At 33.8% G+C, this 27878-nt stretch overlaps 1 protein-coding gene across 2 annotated transcripts in view; it reads left to right on the forward strand.

Moving 5' to 3' along the window:
• Positions 1–9689, forward strand: part of CHIC2 (cysteine rich hydrophobic domain 2) — a 52101-nt gene extending 42412 nt beyond the window's left edge. For both annotated transcript variants that reach the window (XM_081509731.1, XM_081509820.1), the window contains exons 4-6: positions 6138–6194; positions 6361–6420; positions 9334–9689. In XM_081509731.1, the coding sequence (XP_081365857.1) occupies positions 6138–6194; positions 6361–6420; positions 9334–9384 (168 nt within the window). In that variant the 3' untranslated portion in view covers positions 9385–9689. The remainder of the gene's footprint in view (positions 1–6137; positions 6195–6360; positions 6421–9333) is intronic.
• Positions 9690–27878: the final 18189 nt, after the last annotated feature.

The raw sequence follows: 27878 nt of genomic DNA on the forward strand, positions 1-27878 counted from the left end.
CCTTGTGAAGTCATACAGGTTTTTAAAATCTCTGATAGTAACATATTTGACTATTACATAGTCATATTATATATATATCATATACAAGCTAATATATATATTAGCTTAGTGAAATTCATTTGTCTTATGAACAATTTTTCTAATTTTCTTCTGTCATTTGAAACTCAGTTTTAGTTTTCTGAGATGTTATCAGTATTTTCTGAAAAGTTATCAGAGACTTATGGATAACCTCTTAAAATTGTGTGCAAAATTTTTATATATTGGTGCATAAATGCCTTTTTCATCAAATCCCAAAGTAGCCAGGGTAACCTTAAGAAGTCAAGAACCACTAGCCTAGTCATAAACTCTTGATTAAATTGTGCTTAAGATTAGTATTTGTAGGTTACTGCTCAGTACTAAGTTAAAGGCAATTTTTGATACACAAATATTTGCAGTTGTTTACCTTATCTTCATCTGAAAATAGTATTTTTAGCAAACAGTATGAAACGATTTTTTTGAATATACTTTGGTGAATATTTAGCTTCTCTAGATTACATAAAAGTTAATGTTCACATAAAATTGTTTTCCTCTTTACATACCATACTTTTTATTTATTATGGTTTTTAAAACTTTTTATTTTGTATTGGGGTATAGCCAGTTAACAATGTTATGATCGTTTTAGGTGAACAGCAAAGGGACTCAGCCATATATGTGTGTGTGTGTGTGTATGTATATATATATATATATATATATATATATAAAACCATGTATCCGTTCTCCCCAAAACTCCCTCCCCTCCCATACAGGCTACCACATAACATTAAACAGAATTCCATGTGCTATACAGTAGATCCTTGTTGGCTGTCCATTTTAAATATAGCAGTATGTATATGTCAATCCTAAATTCCCTAACTATTCCTTCCTCCATCCTTCCTCCCCCTCCCCCCAGCCATAAGTTCTTTCTCTAAGTCTGAATATTCACATAAATTTTTTTGAACTATTTTTCAAGTCTTTATTGAATTTTTTTTACAATATTGTTTATATTTTGCTTTTCTGACCGAGAGGCATGTGGGATACTAGCTCCCTGACCAACGATTGAACCCACAACACCTGGATTGGAAGGTGAAGTCTTACCACTGGACCACCAGGGAGTTCCTTCTCACATAAAATTTTTAAAAGGGGCCTTTAAGTACAGGAAGGGAATTTTTTGAGGAATTTAATCATATTCTAGTTTGTCTTTTGGTGAATCTAGATTTTTCATGCATTATAATACTGAGATATGCCATTTAATTTTCTGCATATTATTGCAATATAAAATTTATATCAATCCAGGACAGAGATAAATCAAGTAATTTCTCTCATTAAAATAATTCATTTAAAATTTTGCAATGCTTGCTTTCTAATGACTTATAACTAATAACATTTTTGTTTCACTTATTTTAATGATTTGAATTTGCACAGATGTCAAAAGATAAGTATAGTTCTTATTTGAAAAATACTTAAAAATTTAAAAAATTATGGATACATTCAAAGCATTATTCTAGTTAAAGCTTAATTAATACATTATAAACTTAGGAGTTTAAAATTTGTTTTAAATAAGAAATTGAACATTTGAAATTGCACTCTGACTTCTCTGATGTGAATAAATCCTATTCAAAAAGCTTTAATTTTAAGTTTAAATAGTTAAACTTTTATAAATAGTTATTAGTGAGCTACTCATACATTTTGTTAAATATTTTAGCATCTTATATTCTAAAGACTGATAAGAATTCTCTTTCTTTGGGGAAAATTCAGAGAAATTTTGTTACAGCTTCCACATTTAACATTTTTCCTTTGGTTTTAAATACTTACAAATCCATGAGGTTTCTATTGATTTTATCAGGAAGTTCTAGAAAAACCACTTCTTTGAAAAAACATTTTTTCAAAGGATTGTAAGTCAGCGAATCATTGGTAATGAATATACTGTTAAGTAAGAGTGGTAACAGTGGTAGCAAAGTAGGGAAGTAATTGCTGGGCATACAGGGAAAACTTTCTAAATGATTTGCTGTCCTGAAAGACTTATTTATATCTAATTGTGCATGATTCATTTATAAGGAATAATAACATATTCATTAGTAAGTATAATATTTAGAAAAATTACAAAAATGTTTCTTCTCATAATAAATCAAATTTGAATTTTCAGAAAATCCTAATTTTCAGTTGCAGTAGCTTACTATATCTGGATGTTTCATATGTATTTTTCTATTGTAAGCTTACTTTAGATGCTTCTTTGGAAATTGATAGGGATGTATCAACCTAATAAGTCCATTTATAATTGAAATGATGTTTTTTAGTTTCTGTTATTTTTTACTTTAACATTGCAGAATGGTTATATTAGAATTAGTTCACCAGTGAGAAAAATGCAGTTAGCAAAGTGTTGAAATGAGGGAATGTGTGAAAAAAAGTAAAGTGAGCTCTGTGAAGAGGGAGGGGATTCAGAGTCCAGATGCTTAGAGTGGTCCTTTTTCCAACCAAGTTAGTTGGCATGATGTTATTTTCATAAAAACCTTGTTTTGATTACATGGTGTGGATTGGTATCTTGGTCCTTTTAACTAAGGGTAAAAATCCACGATACAATTAGATTTCTTGTTGATCATCTTTTGCAGAAGGACTGAGAATTCATTGGTTAAGAACTGCTAACCTGTCCTCTAGCCTCCAGGGTGGGAGCACTGAAAAGGATTAAGGCCCACTGTAGGGAAGCTTGCACTGAAGCCTGCACTGCCCTTTCCCCTGTTCTTTCAGTTAAATAGAAGATTTTTAGTTCTCATGACTATCAATCTGGTGCTTTTCACAAGCACCAAATTTTTTTAAGAAAATTGATTATTTTTAGATCCACTGGCCTAGAACACTGAAAGATGATTTTTTTTTTTTTTTTTTTGGTATTTCCTGTTGATAGACCCTATACATACTGTTTTTTTCTGAGGCATATTATTTTCCTTTAATTTATGTCGATTTGGTGAAAAAATCAAGGACAGGTTTTTATATGGTTAAGTTTGTTTGTCCAGTAATAATTATAGAGTTTGGCAGTGTTTATCTTATATTTTTTTATAAATAGCTATCTGACAACCCTGTGGACATAAACTTTTATTTCTAGAGTATTGCAGTAATAAGGTACTTTCTTTTCATGTTTGAAGGCTTTTAAATAGATTTTTATAAATGCTCATGTCATTTCTTTAAATATCTGCCAAATTGGTGTTGTATTTAATCGTGAAAATATATTTTGATTTTGTTAACTGAAAATAATTTCAAAGTATTAAACATTCTCAGTAGATAAGGCTTTCCCCCCCCCATTTAATTTGAGCTTTTGTTGTTACTAGCAAATAATTTGTGGCACAGTTTCTTTTATTTTTAATGACTGTTACAATCTATATACTTGTCACCTTAGTGTGCTAGAAATGTTCCACTCAGATCAAGAGTTCCTTTCGGGTTTTGTATGTTCTCACCTGCCCCTCACTGTAAATCATTGAGATGTCAAGTGCAATGATTAATTAAGCTGCACGTGCATGTGCTTTTTTTTTCACCTGTCAAGCAGGAAAGAAGTCTTATATCAATAGCAAGATTAGATGCTGTGAATTCACAGCTATTACTCCAGACTGTCAAGTGTATAAAAATATTTTATATTTAGATGCTTATTTGGAATATGGCATATCACCGTTTGTTTGGATTAGAATTCTTAAATATTGTAAGATACAATTATTATATCAAATCCTGTCATTAAACTTCCAATTAGAAGCAAAGGATAAATTTGGCATTTCTACATAAATATTTTGGAATTTAAGGTTCATACTTTATACTTGTCTTTTATTCAAATATGGGTAGTTGATTTGAGTTATTTAAAGTAAATATTTTAAGTTTCTAAATTGATGTGTGTTTGTGTGTATGTATCATATACACCATGAGATCTATTCATAATGTTTGTTCTTGTTATAGTATGGGTTTAAATTCGTGACGAATGATTGTGGAAACTACACTTTTTTTCTATGTGTAATGAGTATTTGCAGAATGTAATGTTAAACTTTTAATTTTTATATGTTAATATGAAACAACAGACTTGAAAGCTTGTTCTCCTCACTCTACTTCTTTCATACCCCCTGCCCCCTTTTTAAACATCAGCAAAAGTAAAACCTCAAATTGTATAGTAATCTTAATCTATTATTAAAAGGTCCTAGAAAGGAAGATTACAAGGTAGATTCAGGTTTTGAATCGGTTTTGCCATTGGTTTAGCAGCGGGTGGGCAGGCAGATGCCTGCTCAGAGTAGAACCTATTGCCATTTTTCACCATTGATAGAGTAGCCTTTCAGAGTCAATGAGCTCTGTCAATGTGAGCTTGTCAAGGCTACAACTTCATAGACCTGAGAGGCGGTTTGAGAGGTCAGCCCTTTTCAGGTTCGCTGTGATGCAAATGAACTTTAATGCTTAAACAACTATTGGAATTTTTATGTCTGCTCCTTGTTCTTTTTTCTTCACAAAGTCATTGACGAGACATTCAGTGCTTTTTAAATTGGAAGTTGCATTGTGCTAAAGACCTAGTACAGATTTACGGAGGGCTGAAAGCAGTTAGATCATGTTCTTTTCATGGTGCGATTAGAATCAAATCGATTTCCCTACAGCCTTCAGCATTCAGATGGCAATTTTAACAAAGCTTGGGGGCTAGACAAGGGACAAAACGACTGAACTGAATGTTAATTACACTCTGCAGCCTTATTTTCTTTTGATTTGGGGCTGACTGGCAACTAAATTAACAAAAAGTGTGACCATAACTGCTGCCCTATTTTCATTTAAAAGGAGAGCTGCCTCTAAAAGGCTATCTTTACAAAGAAACAAGTGAGGTCTGCTGATCATTGTTAACAAGGGCACTTTTTTTCCTTTAAAATTCTTGCCAAAAAACTGTTCAAAAAAGTAATGTAATAAATTAGTCATTGGCATATTATTACCCAGGGAGTTAGTTGAGTTTCTGATTTTTATGACATAAGCTTGGAAAATGTAAGGCAGTAAGTGGTAGTTATGAATTATAATTGGCACCTCTGTGACTGTGGTGTTGTCTTTAGCATGTTCCACATGCTAAAAGGTAATATGGTAACTAGATTACAGTAGATACCTTAAATAGATATTAAACATTTTATTAGGTAACATTAGAGTATTCAAAATCAGCTTGACCCTAACAATTTTCACCTCGCTTATCCTTGCTTGATAGGCAGATTTTCGTATTTGATGATTAGTACTTATTTAGTTGTGCCACATTAATGGAGCTGTATGCTTTTTTCCTTTCCTTGCAAGGAGGCTGCAGCTGCAGCAAGTTGCGTTTGCTTCTTGTGGCAAGACTGTCCTGTTTGCACCTGCAGCTGTGTCAGTCTCATCCTGACACCTGGCACCATGAATTATCCCCTTTATTCCTCCCCAAGCAAGAAACGTTTCATGCTGCATAGTGTGTGTATACTGCAAAAATCAAGTGACCGTCAGTATAAATTTCTTAGTTGATTCCTTTAGCAGTAGTATTGAATAAAGTTTGATTTTCAAATAAAACCAATTTTATTTGAAAACCAACAAAAATGATTGGATTAAATGCAGTTTTGCCTCTGAAAATCTTTGTGGAATAATAAGTAAGCTTAGCTTTTAAATTTGGACATTATTTTTAAGTACGATATAAAAATTAGTTTGATACCGATTGACTTTTTATTAACTTTTAATCATTTCCTTTTTAAATTTAGACTAAAGACCCTTTCCATTTTGTTAATGTATAAATAGCTTTGTTTTAAAACATATATTAAGGCATTCTTGTTACTACTAAATATTACAGAAATATTTTTGAAAGAAATGGGGATTTAAATTTGTATTTTTTGGTGGATAACATTAGCTTTTTAGACTTAAATAAATCAGAGACTAGTACGTTTGAAACAGTTAAAAAATACAGTGCCAAAAACCAAAACCATATCTTCATCAAAACAGAGTACTATTTCTGTTCAGGCTACTATTTAGTGCTAGAATGTCGCTAGTGTTATAGACCACTCTATACTCAGTCACTGTCTTATACCTCTTTCCTTTTCACACAAAAAACAGCTGCAAAACCAAGTTTTTCTAAAACCAGTCAAGAGTAAACTTTTTTCTCATTTGTCTTCTAGACACGAAGATCGATTGAGAAGTTATTAGAATGGGAAAACAATAGGTTATACCACAAGGTGAGTACCACAGGGAGCAGCTTCGTACTGTTGGGGTCTGAACTGCACAGTATGGAAACAGATGCTTTTGTTGAACTAAAAATATGAAAGATGGACAAATGGGTTAGTCTGTGTGCTGCAATAAAATAGAGCTCATTTTTCTTCTTTTACTCTCCTACTTGTCTAGCTGTGCTTGCACTGGAGACTGAGCAAAAGGAAATGTGAAACGAATAACATGATGGAATATGTAAGTTAAAGGGCTGTTTTGTGAGTTTCTCTATTAAATGATCATTTATTTTGCTTCTGATCTTATTCTTTCCATGATTATTAATCAGCAAAGGTGTCAGAAGCTTAATCTCCTGAGTGCAAAGATTTTCTACGGTTCACAGATGCGTGGTTTCATGTGCAAGACTGATTTATAAAGTTATGAATGACTTGAAAACAAGGCTTCACTGTGTTCTGAAAAATAATAAATTAATTGCCAAGATAAAATAGGCTGAACATGTGTTGATGGAGTGTGAAATTTTAGATGCTGTATAAAGAATAACCACAACTTTGGTTACGCAGCAAGTCAGATATGGCTTTTTTATATAATGCTAATCAGGTTTCCAAGTATGGAAGAAAACCTTTCAGCCAAGCCGCTGGAGCTTAAGAAACCTTTAGCCTTTATAGATTTTAACTGCCCATACCTCAGTGGCCTTTAAAGAATCTTTCAAAGTGTTGTTGGAATATTATTCTGTAAAAATTACTTTAAAAGTAAACAGGAGATAAGATGTTGCTCACCCTGTGTTTATTCTTTAAAAGGTATCTAATGGTTATGTGTATACAGTGAATTTTAGAGCTTAGAATGGGATTTAATTTACCAACTGCTTGATTTACTTGAAAATTTTTTCTCAGTTTGAAAAGTTCAGAATACTATAGAAAAAGTATGAATCTTTATTCTCCCTTGAGCCTAGGTGTTTTATGTTAAATATGAAAAGATTAATATATGAAAAGAAGAAGATCTGAGCATGGGGTTAAGTATCTAGCACATCATTTCTGACAAATTCTGTCTATTCCTTGACACAGTATAGCCATCATAGGTAGCATGTGTGTGTGTGTATAAAAAATTAATGAAAACAGTGCCTGGATACTGGAAATAGTTGGAAATTATCATAAAATCATTTTTCTCTGTAGCATTTTCTATTTCTTTCATTATCGCACAATCAAATCCCATTTCTAGCCTTGAACATAAAAGATGTCTTTAAAATGTCTCTTTTTTCATAGAATAGCTCTATTCAGTGAACTAAATAATGTAGATTTTATCATTATCTATTATATCAAACATGTTAATTTATGATGGTAAAAAGGGTCTTGATACTTTTGTATAATAATAAAAGCACATTCAAATAACTTGTTTTGAGATTGACCTATGAAAATACTAGGCTTGTATTTTCATCATAGATGAAAACTCACTGGTGAGCGAGTTTATGTATTTTGTGAGAAAGGATGGATATGTAAGTGATTCAAAGGATTTTGTGAGAAAATATTTGCTATATTTATAAACCCAAACACTCAGCTTATTAATAAAATAGAGGCTTTTATTTATTTATGTAGCACACTTCTAAATTTACTTTGGAAAGCAAAGCATAAAAGTATTCCCAATACTATTATTTCCAGATAGAATTGTAAGATCATTCATTCATAAAATATGCTCATTCTATCTAATGTTTATTTTTATGATGTTCTAGTATTAATTAAAATAATGTAATTTAACCTTCCAAAACATTCTGAACTTATGTGCTCTGTAAAATATGTGCTCTTATTGCTCTGTTGAATTGTCATTACCAAATTTTCTTTTATTCAGATATGGCAGAAGAAATGAGACAAATGGTTAACTTCTGTGTATGGCTTCTAAAGGGAAAAAGTTTGTAGGATATATTATTTTAAAACTAGTAATAATTCAGATAGTCAAAGATATCTTTTACTATTCATTCTGCAATATATCCTGGAAAATATAATTTAGTCATCAAATTTTAGAGCTGCAAAGAATCTTGCCATCTCTCCAGTCCTTTCATTTTATAGGTGAGGAAACTGAGAAACAGAGGACTCTTGCTCAAGTAAAGAACCTGGGTAGGAAGCTAGTGAACATTTTATAGGCAAATAACAGGTCAGGAGAGTGGCACAGGGGGCACCAAATGATGAGTCAGCTAAGGGAGGAGTATATTGGAGCCACGTATAGAAATACCTTCTTTATTGAGACAGGTCAAAAACCAGGAGAACTAAAGAGTGAAAATGAAGATTTGTGGCTCAGATGGCTGAAGGTAGAAAAGTATCCAAACCTAGAGGTCATATCAAGACAGTTTCTAAAAAGACTGAGGAGTTCCTCAAACTGGAAACTGTTCAAATTGAATAATTTTTTGTTTAGCATCCGTTCCATACAGGGTTGAAACAAGGGGAAAAATTGATTATAATTTAAGACAGTTCCAAGTTTGGAATAAAAATTAGCTCTGGTCAACTTGTGTCTTTCTGTGTTACTGTGTTTTGGTTTTTGATTGATTTTCATTTAATTTTCTAGTAAAAAGTCCTTTGGAACAGATTTTAACCTTTAATTTTGCTAGCCTAACCTTTAATTCTGCTAACCTAAAAAGAAAAGAATGTTTTTAAAAAAATTAAGAGAGAGAGGACCAACACTTTGTCTAGAGATCACATGTCCTGGTACAGTAAAATGAGAACAGCTCTAGAACCTAAAGACCTGTGGAACTGGGCTGTAAATAAAAGGGAGGAAGCCTGTGGAGCTGAATATTAGCGTCAGCTGCAGCCACCACAGGGGAGTAGAAAGGGCAAGGCTTTGGAGTTAAGACAGTCTTTTGTTCATATACGAACTAATCTATGGTGTTATACTTCTCAAATCATCAGGTTGCTCATCTGTAAAGTGAGTATGACAATACTTGCCTCATAGAGAATTGTCGGGATTAAATAGATGCACATAGTATGAAATACTTGGTATGTAGTTAGCTCTCAGTAAATGCTAGCTCCCTTTTCTCATTCATTCATGCATGCGTTCTCCTCTTTGTCAGAGATACTATAAAAATTGTTTTAAGTGATGGAATATAACTGAAGTTTTTTTAAGATAAGATTTTAAAGAAATCCTTTTAAAACTTGTTTTCTCCTTCTACAGGTCATCCTCATAGAATTTTTACCAAAGACACCGATTTTTCGACCAGATTAGCATTTACTTTATTTATAGAGACTTTCCAAGTATGTTGTCTTTCCAATGGTGCCTTGCTTGGTGCTCTCCTGGTGGTGACATAACATTGGTTCTACAGAATCGTGTGGTGTTTTTTTCTGTTTTTTTTTTTTTTTTTTAAATAACCGCATGTTCTAAGTGTGCATTTTTGTCAAACTTTGCAACAGTTATTTCATACAGATGTTTAATACTTAAGTTATTGTGCTCTTTTCTGTTATGTATTCTGATTTTCAAGGATTACTTTTTTGTATTATCAAAAAAAAATACATTTGAACTTAGCATAAAAAGTGGCCAGCTTTTTTATTTTACCACCAAGGTATACACAGTCCTTTATTTATTAATTCCTTAATATAGAAAAACACCTTTGTAAGGCTCTACTTATCTATTCTAGCAAGCACACTCTGTATTATTTCTCTTGCTTTTTAAATTTGTCATTATTTTAAAATAGTGTTTTCTTTCATAGCTTTTTGAACCATAACATATTCCTTCTCATACAATTCCTAATGCTATGTTTACAGCAGAAATATCTGTAACATTATAAAGACCTGTCAAAAAGTTTTGAAAGTATTTCTGTCTTCAAAAGTCATAAGGCGGGATTAAATTATTTTCATTAGAATAGACAAATCAGTGAATGGTATGCATGCATCTAATGTTTGCTAGAGCTCAGGATCACAAAACATAGTAGCGTTACAATCTATATATTTTTGATCAAGGTATTAATAATGGCCTTATTTGGATTATTTTTTATTGTTTTATCAAATCTTATATACAAAAGTATAGGAATACTAGAAATACTCCTTTAAAAAATTTCTAAGGAAAATATTTCCCAATCTAACAATTGTAGAATGCGTATGTGCTTCTGAAAAGTTTTTGAAAGAAAACAAACATTGTAGAATTAAACTGGTGTTTAATATCCCATTGATATTTAAAACAGAGCATTACTAAGAAATGGAGGGCATATCTAGTACTGTTTTAATCCACTAGTTTGCTTTCAGTCCAGTTATGTATACTTTTTTGATTAAGAGTATGATATACAAGTTTGAGTCAGATCAGTTTGTTTCTTTAAAATATGTACAGACATACATTTTTTTTTTTCCTCCTCGTTTTGGTTGTACATATCTCCATGCATTTTAAAACTTTCTAAATTTCTGAATGGCCTATGTGTAAATTTTTGTTTTTATAAACCTTGAAATTATACAGATTTTGTGTGTGTATGCAACATGTTCCATACAACTGTGGTATCGAGCAATAATGTGAATAACTTTTGAAATTATATAAACTATGCTTAATTTGTATTAAGAATTGGTACCACTATATAATACTTTTTTCCTTGTATTAAATCTTTTAAATACCAGTTTCATTAATTTATATACCTGTATTTTTAAAAACTATTTCTTTGTACTTCTCCAAAGTACTGTAATTTTATGTAAATTTGAATAGTTTAATGACATATCTTATATCAGGTATTAGGAACTATCTTAAAAATTAGGATTTTTGGAGAGGGGTGTGTCCTGAGATTTATTTGTTTCCTTTGCTTCCCAAAACACCAACTTGAATTTATAAAACACTTTTCCTATGAAGAGCTCAAAGTACAGAGAATTCATACACTTCTCATTTTATTTACCTTGTGTCTTGGATATGTCCTATCACCTTAAAGTAGTGCAAATTAAAAGATAATGCTATTCAGAAACTCTAGTATTCCTCTGTGGTTTCCCAGTGACAAATTATCTTATGGAGAACACTAATTTTGCCTCAGGAGAATTGTAAAAGAACAGAAAAATATGACTGTGTAGACTGTGCAGCACAGTTTTTCAAATCTTAAATTTTGTAAATTTGTGGAGCATCATGTTAATCAGCTTTATAGGAAGAACTGTACCCATTTAGGCATAATTCTTTTCTCCTATTATTCTTCTATAAATTGTAATTTTAACATTATTCCCATAAGAATATTAATACTTTTAACAGGATAGTTTTCATACTTAATAATGTTGAGTATAGGATTTTAAAATATTTTCCTGATTTAATTGAGAAATATGTTGCCTAAAGATTCCCTAGAAATGGGCACTCATATTTCTAATGAATATATGGAAAAGAGCTGTGAATGCTTAATATGTGACATTACCATAAGCCAGTTATGTTTTGAGCAGTTAGATTTCCATGTTTGGGTTTTCATTAGTAGCCCCCAGTGTAAGCCCTTTGGTTTACCCTTTCTTGAATCATGAATTTAAGTGTCCATGTTACTGGAAATTAGGAATGTCGGAGATGCCTGCGTTATATGAACATTAGTCCAAAGGAAATGTTTTAAATGATGATCTTTAGTTTCTGTTTTCTAACTTAAAGTTTGTGAGACATGAACCATAGTACATAATTATAAAACTGGCCAAGAAAAGCTATTATCGGCAGAAAATCTAATGTATAGATTTTACATAGGTTAAGTGAATATCTTATGATCTTCATTCATATATTACTGGCATTTTACAATTAGTCCAGCATTCTTTGTGGAAAGAAACATTCCTTTATCAAACAATGTACTTTGCAAACCCTATTATATTTAGTATATGACTTTTGTATACCTGAATTAAAATATATGGTCATCCAAAATCTAATGACTGTAGTAAAACTGAAGTAACAGTTAGCTTTTAAGGTAAATATGCCGCTCTCTCACAACCTTACTTATATAAAATGCTCTATTACAACTCTTTAATGACTAGGTTTCATCCATTTGAAATACAAACATGTAATTTTGGCCTGAAATCAAGAAGTGTTCAACCTTTAAAACTAGTAAACAGTGATTTCCTTTCCTTACTGGAGAAGCTAGTTTTGTAATTGAATAATTTAAAATCAGGAAGAACCACAAGTTTCTCCATAGTTGTACTTTCAGTGTTACACATAGAAAGCTTCCGATTGCTTCTTTATGTTAATAGACACAGACCAACCGTATAAAATATTGACAGCATTCCATATCAATCTTTGGCTATAAAATAATGACATTAAGTAGTAACATGTACAGTTGGATCCATAACTGCCTCCATAGCTGCGATTTCAAACTACACTACTTTTGTTATTGTTGTTGTTCAGTCGTTCAGCCATGTCCAACTCTTTGCGACCCCATACTTTTATTTAGTATTATGTGTATAGACTGTTTCAACTTTTATGGTAATTGCTTCACTATTATAACCATTAGCTGCTTGCCTAATGTTTCACTGTAAATATTTGCTTTGGCTCTACTCTTGGTCACTAGTACTTAATCAGAAGTACAATGTGTTTAAAACTGTCTTTGAATTCTAGCATTTAGTCCTGGACTCTCTTTCAAGCTTCTCCTATCCCATTGAAGTATGGTGGGTCCTTTTGCTGCCCTCCTGATGTCTAGAATCTTCACCCAGGTGTGGACATAGTTCAGAATTGCCTTTCTATCTTCCTTACTCAAAGCTCCCAGTAAGAATGTTAATTTTTGGCACTGTTAGCTAGGTGTTTAGAAAGCCAATTAAAGTGAGTCAGTGACATTAAGTGATGAATGGCTGACACTCTGAATTCTACTAAAGTGGTACTTGCATTTTTAAAAGGGAATTTCTTAACTTAAATTTTCAATAGGTTTTCCTTTTCAAAACACCCTATCAGGCTGGACTTTCCCAGGAAGGAAGTAGTAGAATGGTTGCATGTGAGGCTTCTCAAACCACTGTTTCTGAAGAAAGCCGATTTATGTCTAGTAGTAGGGTGGGAAGAAAAGGCTCAAGACCAATCCCAAACTAAATTATTCATTATCCCATAATAGTTGGTGTCAAGTAAACTCAAACTTTTTTTTAAATAAAGAAATTCTTAATTTTCCATAGATATAATTGCCAACTGTGTGTTGTTTTTAGGATCAGACCTTTTGTAGAAGTTGAGATTTGAGGAGATTTGAGATCTGAAGGAGATCTTGATACATTGTTCTGTACTTTCATAGACTTTTTAGATAGTTGAGCAGAAGTTTAGCTAGTGTTTACATTATTAGTGTAATTCTGTGTACTTGATTCTGTTATAGGGAGCAATACCCCCCTCCCCCCCACCCTCACCGCCTCACCTTGGTAAATTAAAAGAACAGAGATTGATTGTAGTTTTAATAGACAGTAATGAAAACAAGTTCAGATTACTAAACCTGATTTTGAATTGATTTCTCATGTTCTGCAAGATCAAGTTTACTTGGCCTCTTCACTTTTCATTTTCATGGAAGGATACTACGACTACCTCATATTTTTTAATCATTTATTTTGCTGTTGTTTATTATGTCCTATATGGAAATAAGTAGCTAGATGTTTAATAGTAATGGTTGAGTAGCTTTTTTAACTTACAGTGTCAGCAGAAACTTGAGTTATTATCAAATTTTGCTTTTAAAATTGAAGAGTTATAGTGAGTACTCCCTATATATACTTAAAATAATGTCTGCTTATTTAAAAATCAGGTAAACATTAAATATAATACTTGAGAAAAATTTCTTTCTAATGCCTTTTAAAATGTAGTTATATCTCTGGTATTTAAGCAAAATTATGCCTTTGTTTTGGTGTGTTTTAACATTCTACGTCATAAATATTGTGCTCTGAATTTAAGAATTGACAACTTTTTTCTCTTCATGAAAGATACGTTGTATATTGCTTTCTTAGCTCTTTGTCTCAGAAATATTTCATTGAACTGACTATACTAATTAATTCTCAACTTTGGCAGATAAGGTATCTATTCCTTAAAAAAAAAAAAAAAGAAAAGAACCATAATGTCAACCAGCCTTCAAGAGAAGATGAGTAGCAGTTCACTTTTTGGCCACCCTCCTGTACTGACCATAATGTCCTTAAACTGCAGATATTTCTTTCCTATTATTTTTCCTACTGGTTCTTAATTTAGTAGGAGTGGTTAGATTTTAAACGTTTTAGAAGATAAGTGCATTCTAGTTTGGCAAGAAACCTTTTGTACTAAATAAAAGACCACCTCCTCTTAATTCCCTTTTAATAGCAGCTTATTTAATTAGGTAATTACTCCAATCTCATTGTATTGCCATAAAGTCTTCATAAACAGGAGTTTGTTGTAACTGAAGTTATCAAAGCCCTTTTAAAGTCTCTATTTCTTTTTTACATTTATTAGAGCTAATGACATTTTGACCTCTCAGAAGAGTTAAGCATTGTAGACTAGAGGTGGAAAGCAAGGTAGACATGATTGGAAAAGTGTGTGCTGAATTCTCCTGTTGGAGAGCAATAACTGCATTGTTATCCTACAGTTTGGTTTACAAAGGGGAAAGTTATGCAATGGCCAGGAATTGCACACAGCTTTATACTTCCTTTTATGTATTCTTTATGTATTATAGGGCACTGGAAAGTATTTTTTTTTTTAAGAAAAATATTGTTCTAGAGTTTTCTTCTGCTATATAATGTTCTTTGAGAAGATTGGAGGCTACCTTGAATACAGTATTCTTCTGTTTATCTTTTATAATCTAAGTGTGACAAGCAATTTGAAAAGTACCAAATAAAAGATTTTAGGAATTTGTTCCTATGTCCTTGATGAGCATGGAATAGTTTTCAAATAAAATAATTCATTAGAAATATTTGATGAGTGAGCAATTATGCAGACCCATGATCAAGGTCCCTATTAATTATACTTTCAGGTTATTCTAATTACACCCAGCTAAGTCTAGTAATGAAAATAATTGGTAAATTGATAAATATGCAGTTGAATTTTAAAGATTTATATTTTTCTTTATTGAGAAATTAAAACCATTTTCAAATGAGAATCATCTGTTTTTGTTGATGCGATTTTTTCTTTGGTTAGATAAAAATTTGTTGGTTTTTATAATTGTGAAAAAAAAATCTGTAGACTTCACTTTCACTTTTCCCGTTCATGCACTGGAGAGGGAAATGGCAACCCACTCCAGTATTCTTGCCTGGAGAATCCTAGGGACGGTGGAGCCTGGTAGGCTGCCGTCTGTGGGGTCGCACAGAGTCGGACACGACTGAAGCGACTTAGCAGCAGCAGCAAGGTGTCTTGGTCTTTGTTCCAGTCTTTGCTGCAGAATATTTAGTCGTGTAAAATTAAGTCTTCATTGGCATGATTTTTTTCTAGTAAACAAATGGAGACCTGATTTGAGATAGGTGGTGTTTTTTTTTTTAACTTGCTTACTTTGCCTAGTTGAGTTTTTATTATTCTTAAGTGAATCTGTTGTAGCACATGACTTCAAAACAATTCTATGCTCACAACTGAAATATAGGCTAATTCACAGCATTTGGTCTCCAAAGACTATATAACATGTTAAATAAAATTTTAAGCCAATTTAGGTGAAGTTGGAAAAGGGAGTCTGGAATTTATAGAGCAGATCACTTTAAAAGAAATTGACCAAAGGTAGTCATGTCTGTTGAAATGACTGTGTGAATGAATACACACACACATATTTCTGGGGACAAAATATTAGACATTACGAATATGAGTTTAGGAACTGTGAGCAATAAACTTATTAACGAAAATTTTATATTATTGTGTTCTTGAACTTGCTTTATAGTTGGAAAACAAAAGTACAACTTATATATTACCTTTCTTTTCCCTCCAAAGATCTTATTTAAGTTGTCCTTAAGTTTTAAAAGCCAATATAGCTATTAAAGTTTAGCATTGATTTTTAAGTTTTTTTGGGAAACATATAATTCTAATCACTACTCCTGTAAATAAACATATTTAGCATTTAGGTAAAGTTTGTTATACTATCAAGTGACTTTCTGTCATATAAGCTATTTTTTTCATTTTACCTGATTGACCCAGGTTCCAGTGCAAACCTTTAAAAAGCTCCATATATGTGGAAAAAAGTGTATATGTGTGTGTATATACATACATAATTCTAAAATAGAATATTTACAAGTAATTATATCTTGGTTCACTAGGACATCTCTCCAGTAAGCAGTAGAGATGCTTTTACACTCTATCACCTGGATTGTTGTAGTTAAAATGCAAAATGACAATTGATTCTATTTAAAGCATTTAAAAACTAAGACAGAAATTTTGTGCTTGTGGATTATTTTTGTTTCCTTGAATCAACTCAGTATTGTAGTTTTGAAAGAATTGATTTCTTATTTTCTGAATTTTTAGTCCTTTATTCTTTTTTCTCCATGCTAACAAGAAAAATGCAAATGTTCTCAAAAGTAATGAAGTTTCCCTTTTCACAGATGGAGACCTAAGCAAAAATGCCATTACTGCTTGCATTAGTTACTATCTTAGAATCCATCACAGAAAGCCCAAAAGATAGCCCAACCTTTTGTACCTATAGTCTTAGATACTGTTAGATAGCCATTCAGTTTTCTTTACATCATGTGTGAGATGGATATTTCTTTAGACTTTTTTGTTTGCTTTACTAAAGAAATCAACGAAGGGAAAAAAAAAGTCCCCAAAACAAAACAAACAAAAAACACCCTGTAACTCATGTGAAGCATGCAGGGTGTTGTAATTTCAGTTTGCAAAGTGGTGTGATACAATGTTGCTGAGGTAAAAGCACACGATAGATTTAATGTAGCCAATTGTATACTTTTGAAAAAAAGAGTAACTGTTCCCTGTGAGTTAATTTTGGATTTTTTCAAAATCTCTCTTTTAGGCTTTGTGCTGGATTCTTCCAGACAAATGCGTATTCCATGTGGGCCACTGTTCTGCTAAATGCTCTCAGTTCTCCTTTTGCAATCAAGATTATGTTGCTAAGGAGATTTTGCTTTTATTGGTGCCATTGATTTGTGTTAATACGTTTTGAATACCTCTCCGTATTCTTCCATAGACAAGGCCAAAAGAAAAACTTCCCCGAGTTTCCCAATTTACATTACAAATGGAGCGGTGGTGTAATGAAGCCGATATAAAGTGGGCAGTTGAAAGGGAACTAAAGAAGGGCACTCAAGTGAGAAATGAAGAAATGTGCCGGGTGTAGTCTGTGGGCTGCCTTTGGTCCAGCTGCAGGAACTGGCTCAGGCCATAGGTAGACTGAGTGAGCACCTCCCTCTGCAAAGACCACCCACTTTTTGGAGCCCAGGCTAGCATACCGCAGATTACCTCGTTGACTGATACAGGGCCATTGAAAAAGTGAGAAACTCGTCTTCTGAAGTGGCAAAGAGATGATTCTCACCCTCGGGTCTCTTTTTGAGCCCTTCCTAGAGCATAACTGAGGCTAGACTTCCTCTGCCTTATGAGTTTAAGTTGTCTTTTAAAGAAAGCCTTGTGGATGATTGTGAGGACTAGCATTTTCAAGTACTGCTGGTATGTCTCCAGGTGAGAAGGATGGTAACTAGATTAAGGGTTTGGTTATATGCTCCTTCCTTTGCATCATATTCTGGACTCCAGAGACGGCCTTCTTACTAAAAAAACTCAAATGTTCCGCTGTGAATGGAAGGGGAATCCAACTTGACACGTCTTGGATCAGTGACTTACTTATAGTGTGGTATCTGAAGGTGCTGAAGAATACCTCTGTGGCACAGTCACACCCTTTTAGTGGTTTACATTGTTCAGACAATCTGTTGTTAACCCATATGGTTTTGTTTTGTTCGTTTTTTAATCAAATCACAAATACTGCACTGATCCAACATGAAGAATTTTCAGACATTTTAAATTAGAAATGCAAAGAATAATAATATTAGGAACTATGAAAAAAATTGCTATATAAGTCTGAGGAAATAAACTGATCACAAAGAAAGCAACTCAGGTGTTACAAGAACAAGCTTGCGTTATTTAGAGAGGAAATATGACTTGTTTCTGTCAAAATAACTTCAGCAGAATAAAAGTCTAAATTATCAGTCCTTTGATGTTGTATGTATGATCTGGGCAAAAAGCATAAATTGCAGGGGCATTCTGCTACAATTTGGAAATATAAAATTCATATAAACATCTGAAAAGGAAGTCTTATTTCCTACATTAATGGTGTCTCCTCAGTAGTTTCTTTTCCCCAAAAGATGTTTGTCAACCACTGTGTTTCATGGTTAAAATTCCAGTTTGCACACCAAATAGGGTAAGAATTTTTGTCTTATGTCCCAGGATCTTTGTCTACTTGTACTTCTGGGGCATCTTTCTCCGGTAATTTTTTTTAAGGCTTTTAAAAGTAATTAACTATAGTTTAAAGACTAAACTTGAAAAACACAGGGATGAATTTATATATTCTGCCTGGTATTTTTGACTGTATTTCTCAATGATTTCTGTATTAGTGATACCATTCTTCCATGGTATAATCTTAAAGAATTTATTATAGGTAAAAGGTAGTGAGACAAATAACGCGAATACTTTTGTACTATGTATTGAGAACTTTTTCCCTCCAAATTGGAATTAATCTATGGAAATGGACTTAAATTACTTTAAACTTATGCTTAGAAAGACTGACCTGAAGAGATAGGCAAATGTGTTCTATTTGTGTACATAAAGCATAAGCAATATAGTTTTACTCTGTACATCGAACATGTAACAAAAACTAATGAAGTTATTTTCCAAGTATGACTAAAATTTATCAGACATATTCTAAGGTTTATGAGCTTTGAAAATCCAGTTCTTCATAGTCTTCTGTTTATAATATACTATTCCTGCTGGAAGGTGTTTCTGTAAAAGAATGCAAGGGTAGCAAGTCAGTCATTCCGCTCAGCTTGTCTGACCAATGTTTCTTCTGTCTACTACTTAGAGCAAAGATGAGTTAGATGCTCTATGAACACACAGTACGTGTTTAAATACTATCAAAGCCATCGATAATGAGGCTGCACCAGGAGAACCTTGCAGAAAGTGTGTATGTAGTAGGGCACTATCTTCTTTTCCAGTTCTGTCAGCACTGGGTGTTGCTCTTAAGCCATATAGCCCACATCCATTTTAAAAAAGAATTTCAGAGCTGGAAGAAACCCCAGTGGTGATGTACCTTGGAATTAACTGGGGAGTGTTTTGTTTTTGTTTTTTCAAGTTCAGTTGGCTGTCCTGTCACTCCCACCCATTAGAATTGGGAGGAGAGGGAATGAGAACATGTATATTTTGAAAGATTTTTCTCAGTTATGATGACATCGTCCCTCCCCATTGTAACCTTATAATGACCTAAGGAGTTTGTCATTTATCTACGCTCACAGATTGTTTGTGACAGAGCTTATGTGTGGGTGTGGGGTTTCCTGCAGTAAATGCTATAATATAAATAGAATCTTCCTTTTTGCAAATTTAGCAATTTGAAAAAAATCCTAAAAGCTATTTATTATTTGAAATCAAGAAATGTTACCAAAATTTATTCTTTGCAACTGAAAGACTGTCACCTATGCCTAGAGCACCTACAGGCAATTTGTTGAAGAAAAACAACCCCAAATTGTTATCTCCCTGAGTGGTGAAATTCTAGCTCTATCTACTGTCCAACTTGAAAACTGTGACTTAAACATTTAATTATTTATTGCTAGTCCGTGTGAAAACATTTAGAATGGCTGGCAGCCTACCAGGCCCCGAGTTAAACATTCTACAGTCTGACTAGATTTGCTGGGTAGCCAACTTCACATCAGATTAAACACATTCTCTTCATGATGAATAGCTTGGAACCTAAAAACTTGATTTTGTTACAAGAAAACGCAAGGGGTGTGTTGTTTTTGAAATTAAAATTATTTTATATTTTCCTGCCACCATTCTATTTGTGATTGTCAAAAGTATTTTCTTTGGTGGTGGTGAGATGGAGGAGAAATGGACAATGAGGGACTTTTGGTACTAATAAAATATAAAAAGGACTCCAACAAGGTTGGACACAATGCAGCTTAGAGATGAACATTCATGAATTTTGTACAGAAAAAATTTACATTTCATTAACATTTTAAATTACAAAGGCAAGTCTACAAATACTCATTTGTGTGCTTGTGTGTTCTCATTGATTTTCCAAGCAAATGGTGAATAATGTAATGCTAACTATATTCTGTTTCCTTACCATTAATTTCCCTTTTTATTTTAAAGTTTAAGCTAATTGTAATGTGTAGTAACTAGTAGCACTCATTTCAGTGAATCATACTTGATGGATCTATGCACATAAGCTCTATGTAATGTTCCCTTATGTAATAAATGCTTAGGGATAATGAAGGGTACTCTGAGCATCACTGCTCAGTTATGTAGTACACCAGTTCTCCACAGACTTGCCTTTCTAGTTCTGCATCCACATGGAGAGAAATCAATGACTGTCTTGATAGTAAATGACAATAGGAAAATATAATATTTGATGATGAAATTAACTAGACTAGGATAGAATTCACTCAAGTTTGCTCTTCTTTCAAATATGTTATACTTTGGGAAATTCTGTGAAATTACAAAGAATTCGAAAGGGTTATGGAGGAAATGGTGACTAACTCTGTAATGAATTGAAATGTTGGAACTAAGAACTCTGCTCAAGGGAGCTGGCTGTCCAGCAGGCTGCCAGTTGAGGATAATTGACAAGCAGGTGCCTGAAAAAACGGCAGGAAAGGTCCTATTTTTAGTTATTGGCATCAATAATAACATTATGGCTTTAGGCCATGATTGAAGAAGATATTTTCTGAGAGTAGTGTATCTTGAATTTAAAGTGTATTAACTGTTCAACTGCAGAAAGTTACAACGTCTAAAAATTTTTAGTGACTGAAAGCCTTTCGACCAGAGTCTTTCATTTAAGAACTTATTCATGTGCAGTTTAAAATTTTAGCAGCTTAAAGAAAAACCAGCTTTAGATATATTTTTGATAAAATGTACTTTTAAAATCACAAAATGTTTAATACTCTCATAAATGTGTTGTTTCACTTATTAAATATTTGGAGCACTCAGAGATACACCTAGTTTTGGAGTTATCAAGGAAGCAGCTATTAGTCAAGAATATTGCTATTGCAGACTTAGTGAACTCTGACATTTGTTTTTTTTTTATACTGTCTTCTAGCAGTATGGAGTCCTTATAACTATGCTTCAACTGTGCTATGATTCTTTGTTTTTTTTTTCCCTAAAATAACATTTATTTCTTAAAAGTTAACATGTGCATAATAGGAAATCAAAAAGCACAAGAAGCAAAAAACAAAGTCATTCATAATCACAAGCAGTTTACTCTTTGATGTGCTATGATTCTTAAATGCCACGTTTTCAACCATGAAAGGGTAAACATGAACAATTTCTTGGTTATCTCCTTTTTTTCCCTATTGAACTACTCTGATTTACTCATCAAAATTGCATTCTTGGAATAATTTATATCAAGATCACAAATGAAATTTATTAAACCATTCAAAATCAACTGGAAAATGTTTTTAATTAGGAAGATGAAGTAGAGGAATTGGCAATGTTGAAGCCTAGATTCTTAAATAGTATGTTAAAATTTGTTAAAGTATGCTTTTGGGATAAATTTGCATAGCTTAAAAGGAATAAAAGAAAAATGATTTTTGTTTTTAAATAATTCTAAGTATTGGCCAGAGATAGAAAGTCAGTGGTGGTCCTACTTTGAAATAATGCTTAGATTTCAAAATTAGATTTTTATTTTTATTTATTCTTACAAAAAGGGTACTTTGCTTCCTTCAAGAGAGTGTTTAAGGTTGAACTTTTTGAAACTGCTAGATGTAATTATTTTTTTAGAACAAATCCTGTAGAAATAAAGAGAATGTCAAATATATTTCAAACAAATTTATAGCAAATCTATTTACTCAGAATTTCTTTTCAAAGATATCTCAAAAGGGAGAAACGAATTTTTAAAATTTATTGTCATTTTAGTTCCATTTAAAGCATGTTTTTGGTTTCCCTGGTGGCTCAGCTGGTAAAGAATCTATCTGCAATGCAGGAGACCTGGGTTTGATCCCTGGGTTGGGAAGATTCCCTGGAGAAGGGAAAGGCTACCCACTCCAATATTCTTGCCTGGAGAATTTCATGGACTGTATGGTCCACGGAGTCGCAAAGAGTCAGACACAACTGAGTGACTTTCACTTCACTTAAGCATGTTTTTGACCTATTTTGTTCTTAATAATTTAAAAATAGATGATGGTAATATTTTTTCCTGAAACAAAAAAGGAATCCAGCTCAACTTTTAAAATCTACTTTTAAAAGCTGCCCTGTTAATACACTTTTCTTCATAGGATTATCCATCACATTTGAGTGGATAAGTTGCCTCTTAATTGTTTCACACTATCTATATGACTTTATTTCATTACCTCCAATAGTTGCAACTTTAGCTTTAAAGAATAGTTTTATCAGTTTTTTTTTCTTTGCATCAATTCAAAATTCAGAAGATAAAAAAGAAAAGTAAAAAGAATAGTAGCTAGTTTCTATTCTCTTTAGTTTGCTTTCACAAATTGATCATTCTGTTGTGAGTTTGGTTTTATTGTTGTTATTAGTATTTATTTTCCATTGTTATGAAAGAGACTATTACTGAACTATGTCCTCAAATCGTGTTAACAGTCCGTGGCCTGAAACAGCAGATGAAAACTTCCTTTAAAAGTATATTAGTAAGTTTATTTCCAAGAGATACCACTGCTGTTCCTGGGTGAGAAAAATAATCCAGTTAATATCTTCCACAATAGATCTTAGGAAAATAGTCTGAATACCAGTTGTCCACCATCATGGCTAATGCACAGGTTGAAAGTCCAAGTGTTAGATCCTCAGTCATGTCCAACTCTTTGAGATCCCATGGACTGTTGCCCTCCAGGCTCCTCTGTCCATGGAATTTTCCAGGCAAGAACGGGTTGCCGTTCTCTTCTCCAGGGGATCTTTCCAACCCAGGGATCAAAGCCAGGACTCCTGCATTTCAGGCAGATTCTTTACCATCTGAGCCACCAGAAAAGCTCAGTGCACAGATTACTAAATCAGTACTGTTGATTTTGAGTACCAGGTAAAAGAGCTAAAATTACGTTACTAACAAAACTGGAGACATTTGACTTGTTCTTAATAGAGCCATACTCTAAATTGGTTTGGTGAGGGAAGGATTTAAAGAATGTGTGTTAAGCTTGGCCTATTCCCAGGCATTGTGCCAAGTGCGAAGGATATCAAGGGAAATCACATCACTCTACTGAAGAGTTGAGGCTGGAGGAATAAACATAATGTGGTATAATAAGTGCCAGTAATCAAGGGAATTAGTTGGTATGGTGGGGCTACAAAGAAGCAGTAAATTTTGTGTTGGGTGAGAAGGTCAGTAAAGTCCTCAGAGGTAAGGTGATTTTGAAGGATCAGTTGAAAATGGACAGGTGCAAAGGCAGAGAGGGATATAAATATGTTGCATTCAAAACTGGGTTCTGCATGACTGGAAAATAGGGAAAGATTATCTGGTATGTAGTAATCATCTTTTAAATTAATGAATTATGGGGAAACATCAAGAGAGAAGGTCAGCAAAGGGAGAAAGTTCATGTATTTCATGCTGAAATTTTAACCTGAAGCTATTGGCGGATTTTTAAGAACTCACTGTTTTAGCAGTAAGACCAAATCATAGGTAAGATGGAAGAACAGAGGTGTAGAAAAACAGTTTTGATGTTTAACAGAAAGACTAGCCTTCTAACAATTCTGGATAATTATTATCTATATATAATTATATAATATTATCTGGGACATTACAAAGGCATCTCTGGAGTCAAACCTGGTCTCTTAATTACAGCTCTGCCACTTTCTAGCTGTGTGACCTTGGAAGTGTTAACAGTTTTGTGCCTGTTTTCTCATTTGTAAAATAGGTTTATAATAGCACCTGTTTCAAGAAATAGCTGTGAGGATTAAATAATGTAATACATACATTCTGTTGGCAATGCCACCCAATCTAAGATTACCAGGAACACAGGAGGAGTTGAACAAAATTGGGCTTATTGTTTGTTGAAAGTAGAGCACACGCAGTGGGGTTCCATGGAGCTGTTTCAATCAGAGGGTGCTGAAAAGGCCTTTTCGGATACAGGCTCATGTTAAGTGATTTGGAAGAGGTCAGGAAGCAAGGGTTTGCTCTGGATTGCGTTCTCTCAGCAAGTGGGATAATTTTATGACTGAGTATCTTAATGGATCTTGTTTAGAAGGTGGGAAGAGGAAGGGAAGTTAAAACTAATTGGTAAAGAAGCCACAGACACCTAATATTAAGTGGGGAGTGGGATGCTTCGTATTTTGTGCTTTGCACTGTGACTTGCTTTTTTATCTATGCGTATACAAAATTATGAAGAGGGCTTGTCTGTCTTACTTCATCAGGGTCAGAGTGACCTTGTCTGATGTTTTTGTTCTATGAGATTAAATTTTGTGTTCAACTAGAGAACACTAAGACGTAGCTAATAGTAACAAGTCAGTTCCCAGATGCCAGAGGCTGCTTTTTCTTAATCATCACTTAGCATAATGCCTATTATAAACTTAAAGCTTAAAAAATATTCCCTACATAATTATAATATTGAAGCCACCTTTCAAATAGTTTGGTCCATTTTTGGCCTATCCTATTGGCCTGCACCTTCTTATTCCTTTTCTATGTGAGTAGATTTTTCTTACGTTTTAGATTTTTAATTTGAGCTAGTATTTTTCATATGCAGAAAGGATAGAATGTTAAACCTCTAATAACAGATTCTTTGAACATTTTCTTAAAGGTTTAAAAATTTTTAAATATAACCATCCCAACATCTCCATTTTATATAAGTTGACACTGGTCAACCTTTATACTGTTCTCAGACTGAACTTAAATATTTACTAAGTATAGTTATTTGTATAATATTTGTGTTCTGTTACATACCATAAGATCTGTTAGTCTTGTCTTATCTCTAGCACTAAGTGCAGTGCCTGGCACACAGTAAGTGTTGAAGAAATGGTTGTTGAACAACTGAAGAAGGAAGAGAAAACTTCTGTTTGGGAAGCAGAACTGAAACTAAAATATACTGAGTGGTTACTCAATGCCAGGTACTGTTAGGCACATTATAAAAGTTATAAGGAAATTCTGGACATAAAGTTTAATTTCTGTTCTGCAAAGGAAACTTTGACTTAAGCTAAAGATAAGTAACTTATTCTAGGAAGTGATAAATCTTGATTCCAGACCTGTGTCATGCATCAAACATTTAATAAACACTTATCTTGTATTGCACTGGGGATTGCATTTATCAAAGCCTATCATTAGCAATTGCTGCTTTGTAATTACATTGACTCCTTCAGCTACTCTCCCTCTGTAATAGTCAGCTGGGAGTCTCAACCTGTTCTAAACACAGCTATCTTGCTACTCTGTGCTTGCATGTAAGAACTGAATGGGGCTGGAGAAAAACCTATAACCAGTGCTAATTTCATTTTCAGTTTATTACCACAAATGTCAAATAGCCACTACCCAAATATCTGAACATACTTCACAAATATACTCTCCAAAATTTGTCATATCGTCACTTCCTACTTCAAATGTTCAACACCAACCTTCACTTACTACTGGACCTTTTCATTAGCATATTAACATTCTCTTTGCCTTCCCTCTTTAATAAATAAAGCTTCCTCAGTGGCTCAGCAGTGGAGAATCCGCCAGCAATGCAGGAGCCCTGGGTTCGATCCCTGGGTCAGGAAGATCCCCTGGAGAAAGAAATGGCAACCCATTCCAGTATTCTTGCCTGGAGAATCCCATGGGCAGAGGAGCCTGGCGGGTTACAGTCCATAGTGTCACAAAGAGTCCGATATGACTCAGTTTAATAAATAAAACCCTCCCTGGACCTCGTATCTCCTGCCATGTTTCTCAGACCTCAAAAGCTTCCTCACATTTCAGCTTACCTCTACTGATGCTAACTAGGTTTTGATTACCCACTCCCCTAAAGTTGCTTTTATCAAGATTACCAAACACCTCCACTTTGCAAATCAGTACTCTGAAACATTTACTCCATTGACCACTGCATCCTTTTCATACACCTTCTCTTGGCTTCCCTGAGAGCATGCTCTCTCAGTTTCTTGCTCCTTGTTCCATCCTCTTAACACTGGGAATATAGTGGTAAGGACCCAATTTATAGGGCTGATACCCTAATAAAAGGAATACCTCTTCATCCTTAAATGTTGGAGTGCTCCAGGGCTCAAGTCTAGGACTTGATTTCAGCTCTTGTCTTTTTCTACCCAATCTCATCTACTCCCATGGTTTAGATCCCATCTATTAATGTATGCAAGTTTATAATGCCAGCTCTAGCCTTTCCACTGAGCTATAAATTTAGATATCTAGATGCCAACTTAACATTTCTCTCCTTGAAGAGCAAGTGGGCATTTCACACTTCTTGGTTTTCTCCCTTGTGAAAACTGTTCATTCTTCCTAACCTTAGTATATGGTACCTCCTTTCACACAGATATTGAAGACAAGAACCCAGGAGTTGTCCTTTCTCCTCCATCTCCCCAACTCCCCATACTCTAATACATCCTCAGTACATTTCTCTCTGTATCCCTTGCTTTCACGTGTCTCAGCTTCCATTATCTTATGTCAGTTCTTATCTGAGTTATTATGAGGACTCTTAACTATTTAGCTTCCTTACTAATCTGACTCTTGCCTTACCTTTTGACATTTGCTACCACTCAGCACCCAGTCTCACCCACTGGAATCCAGCTGAGTGGTCTTACTTGAAAAGACAAAATGTAGTCCTCCTTTGGGGTCTGGTTCATTGTTGCTTCTGCCTGGAATGACTAACTACTGTCATTCAGATTTCAGCACAAATGTCCTTTCATCAGTTGAAATCTTTCCCAGCCACCCAATCTGAATCCATCTCCACCCAGTCAATATCCTACTGTATGTATTCTTTTGACTGCTTTTCACTGTCTGCATTGATCTTATTCGTATTTTTGTCATTTGGTATTCCTTTTATTAGGGTATCAGCCCTATAAATTGGGTTCTTACCACTATATTCCCAGATTTAAGAACATTGCCTGACACATAAGTACTCAATGTATTTGTTGAATAAATAAATATATAACCATGTTTGTTTTAATATAAAGCCAATTTCAGCCTCACAACTTTGACCCTAGGAAAGTATGCCTCGTTTCTCCCATGGCTCTGTGTATTCATGGCTTCATTACCTCATTTCTTAATTTGAGAAGCTTTGTCACTTTTTCACCTATACCAACCACTGAAAAGAAGGACCATAGTATCTTTGAATAAATATCAGTGAAGGTCATCAGTAAATTAGCCATATTGTTGTTCAGTCACTCAGTTGTGTCTGACTCTGGAACCCCATGGACTGCAGCATGCCAGGCTTCCCTATCTTTCACCATTACCCAGAGTTTGCTCAAACTCATGTCTCTTGAGTCGGTGATGCCATCTAACCATCTAGTCCTCTGTCATCCCCTTCTCCTCCTGCCCTCAATCTTTCCCAGCATCAGGGTCTTTTCCAATGAGTCAGCTCTTTGCATCAGGTGGCCAAAGTATTGGAGCTTCAGCATCAGCCCTTCCAATGAATGACTATTCCAATAAATAGTCAGGGTTAATTTCCTTTAGAATTGACTGATTTGATCTCTTTGTTGTCCAAGGGACTCTCTAGAGTCTTCTCCAATGCCGCAGTTGGAAAGTATGGATTCTTCAGCACTCAGCCTTCTTTATGGTCCAACTCTCACGTCCATACATGACT

Source organism: Giraffa tippelskirchi, chromosome 1 (genome assembly GCF_054371585.1).
Source record: "Giraffa tippelskirchi isolate mGirTip1 chromosome 1, T2T-mGirTip1v1.2.pri, whole genome shotgun sequence".
Taxonomy (NCBI): Eukaryota; Metazoa; Chordata; class Mammalia; order Artiodactyla; family Giraffidae; genus Giraffa; species Giraffa tippelskirchi.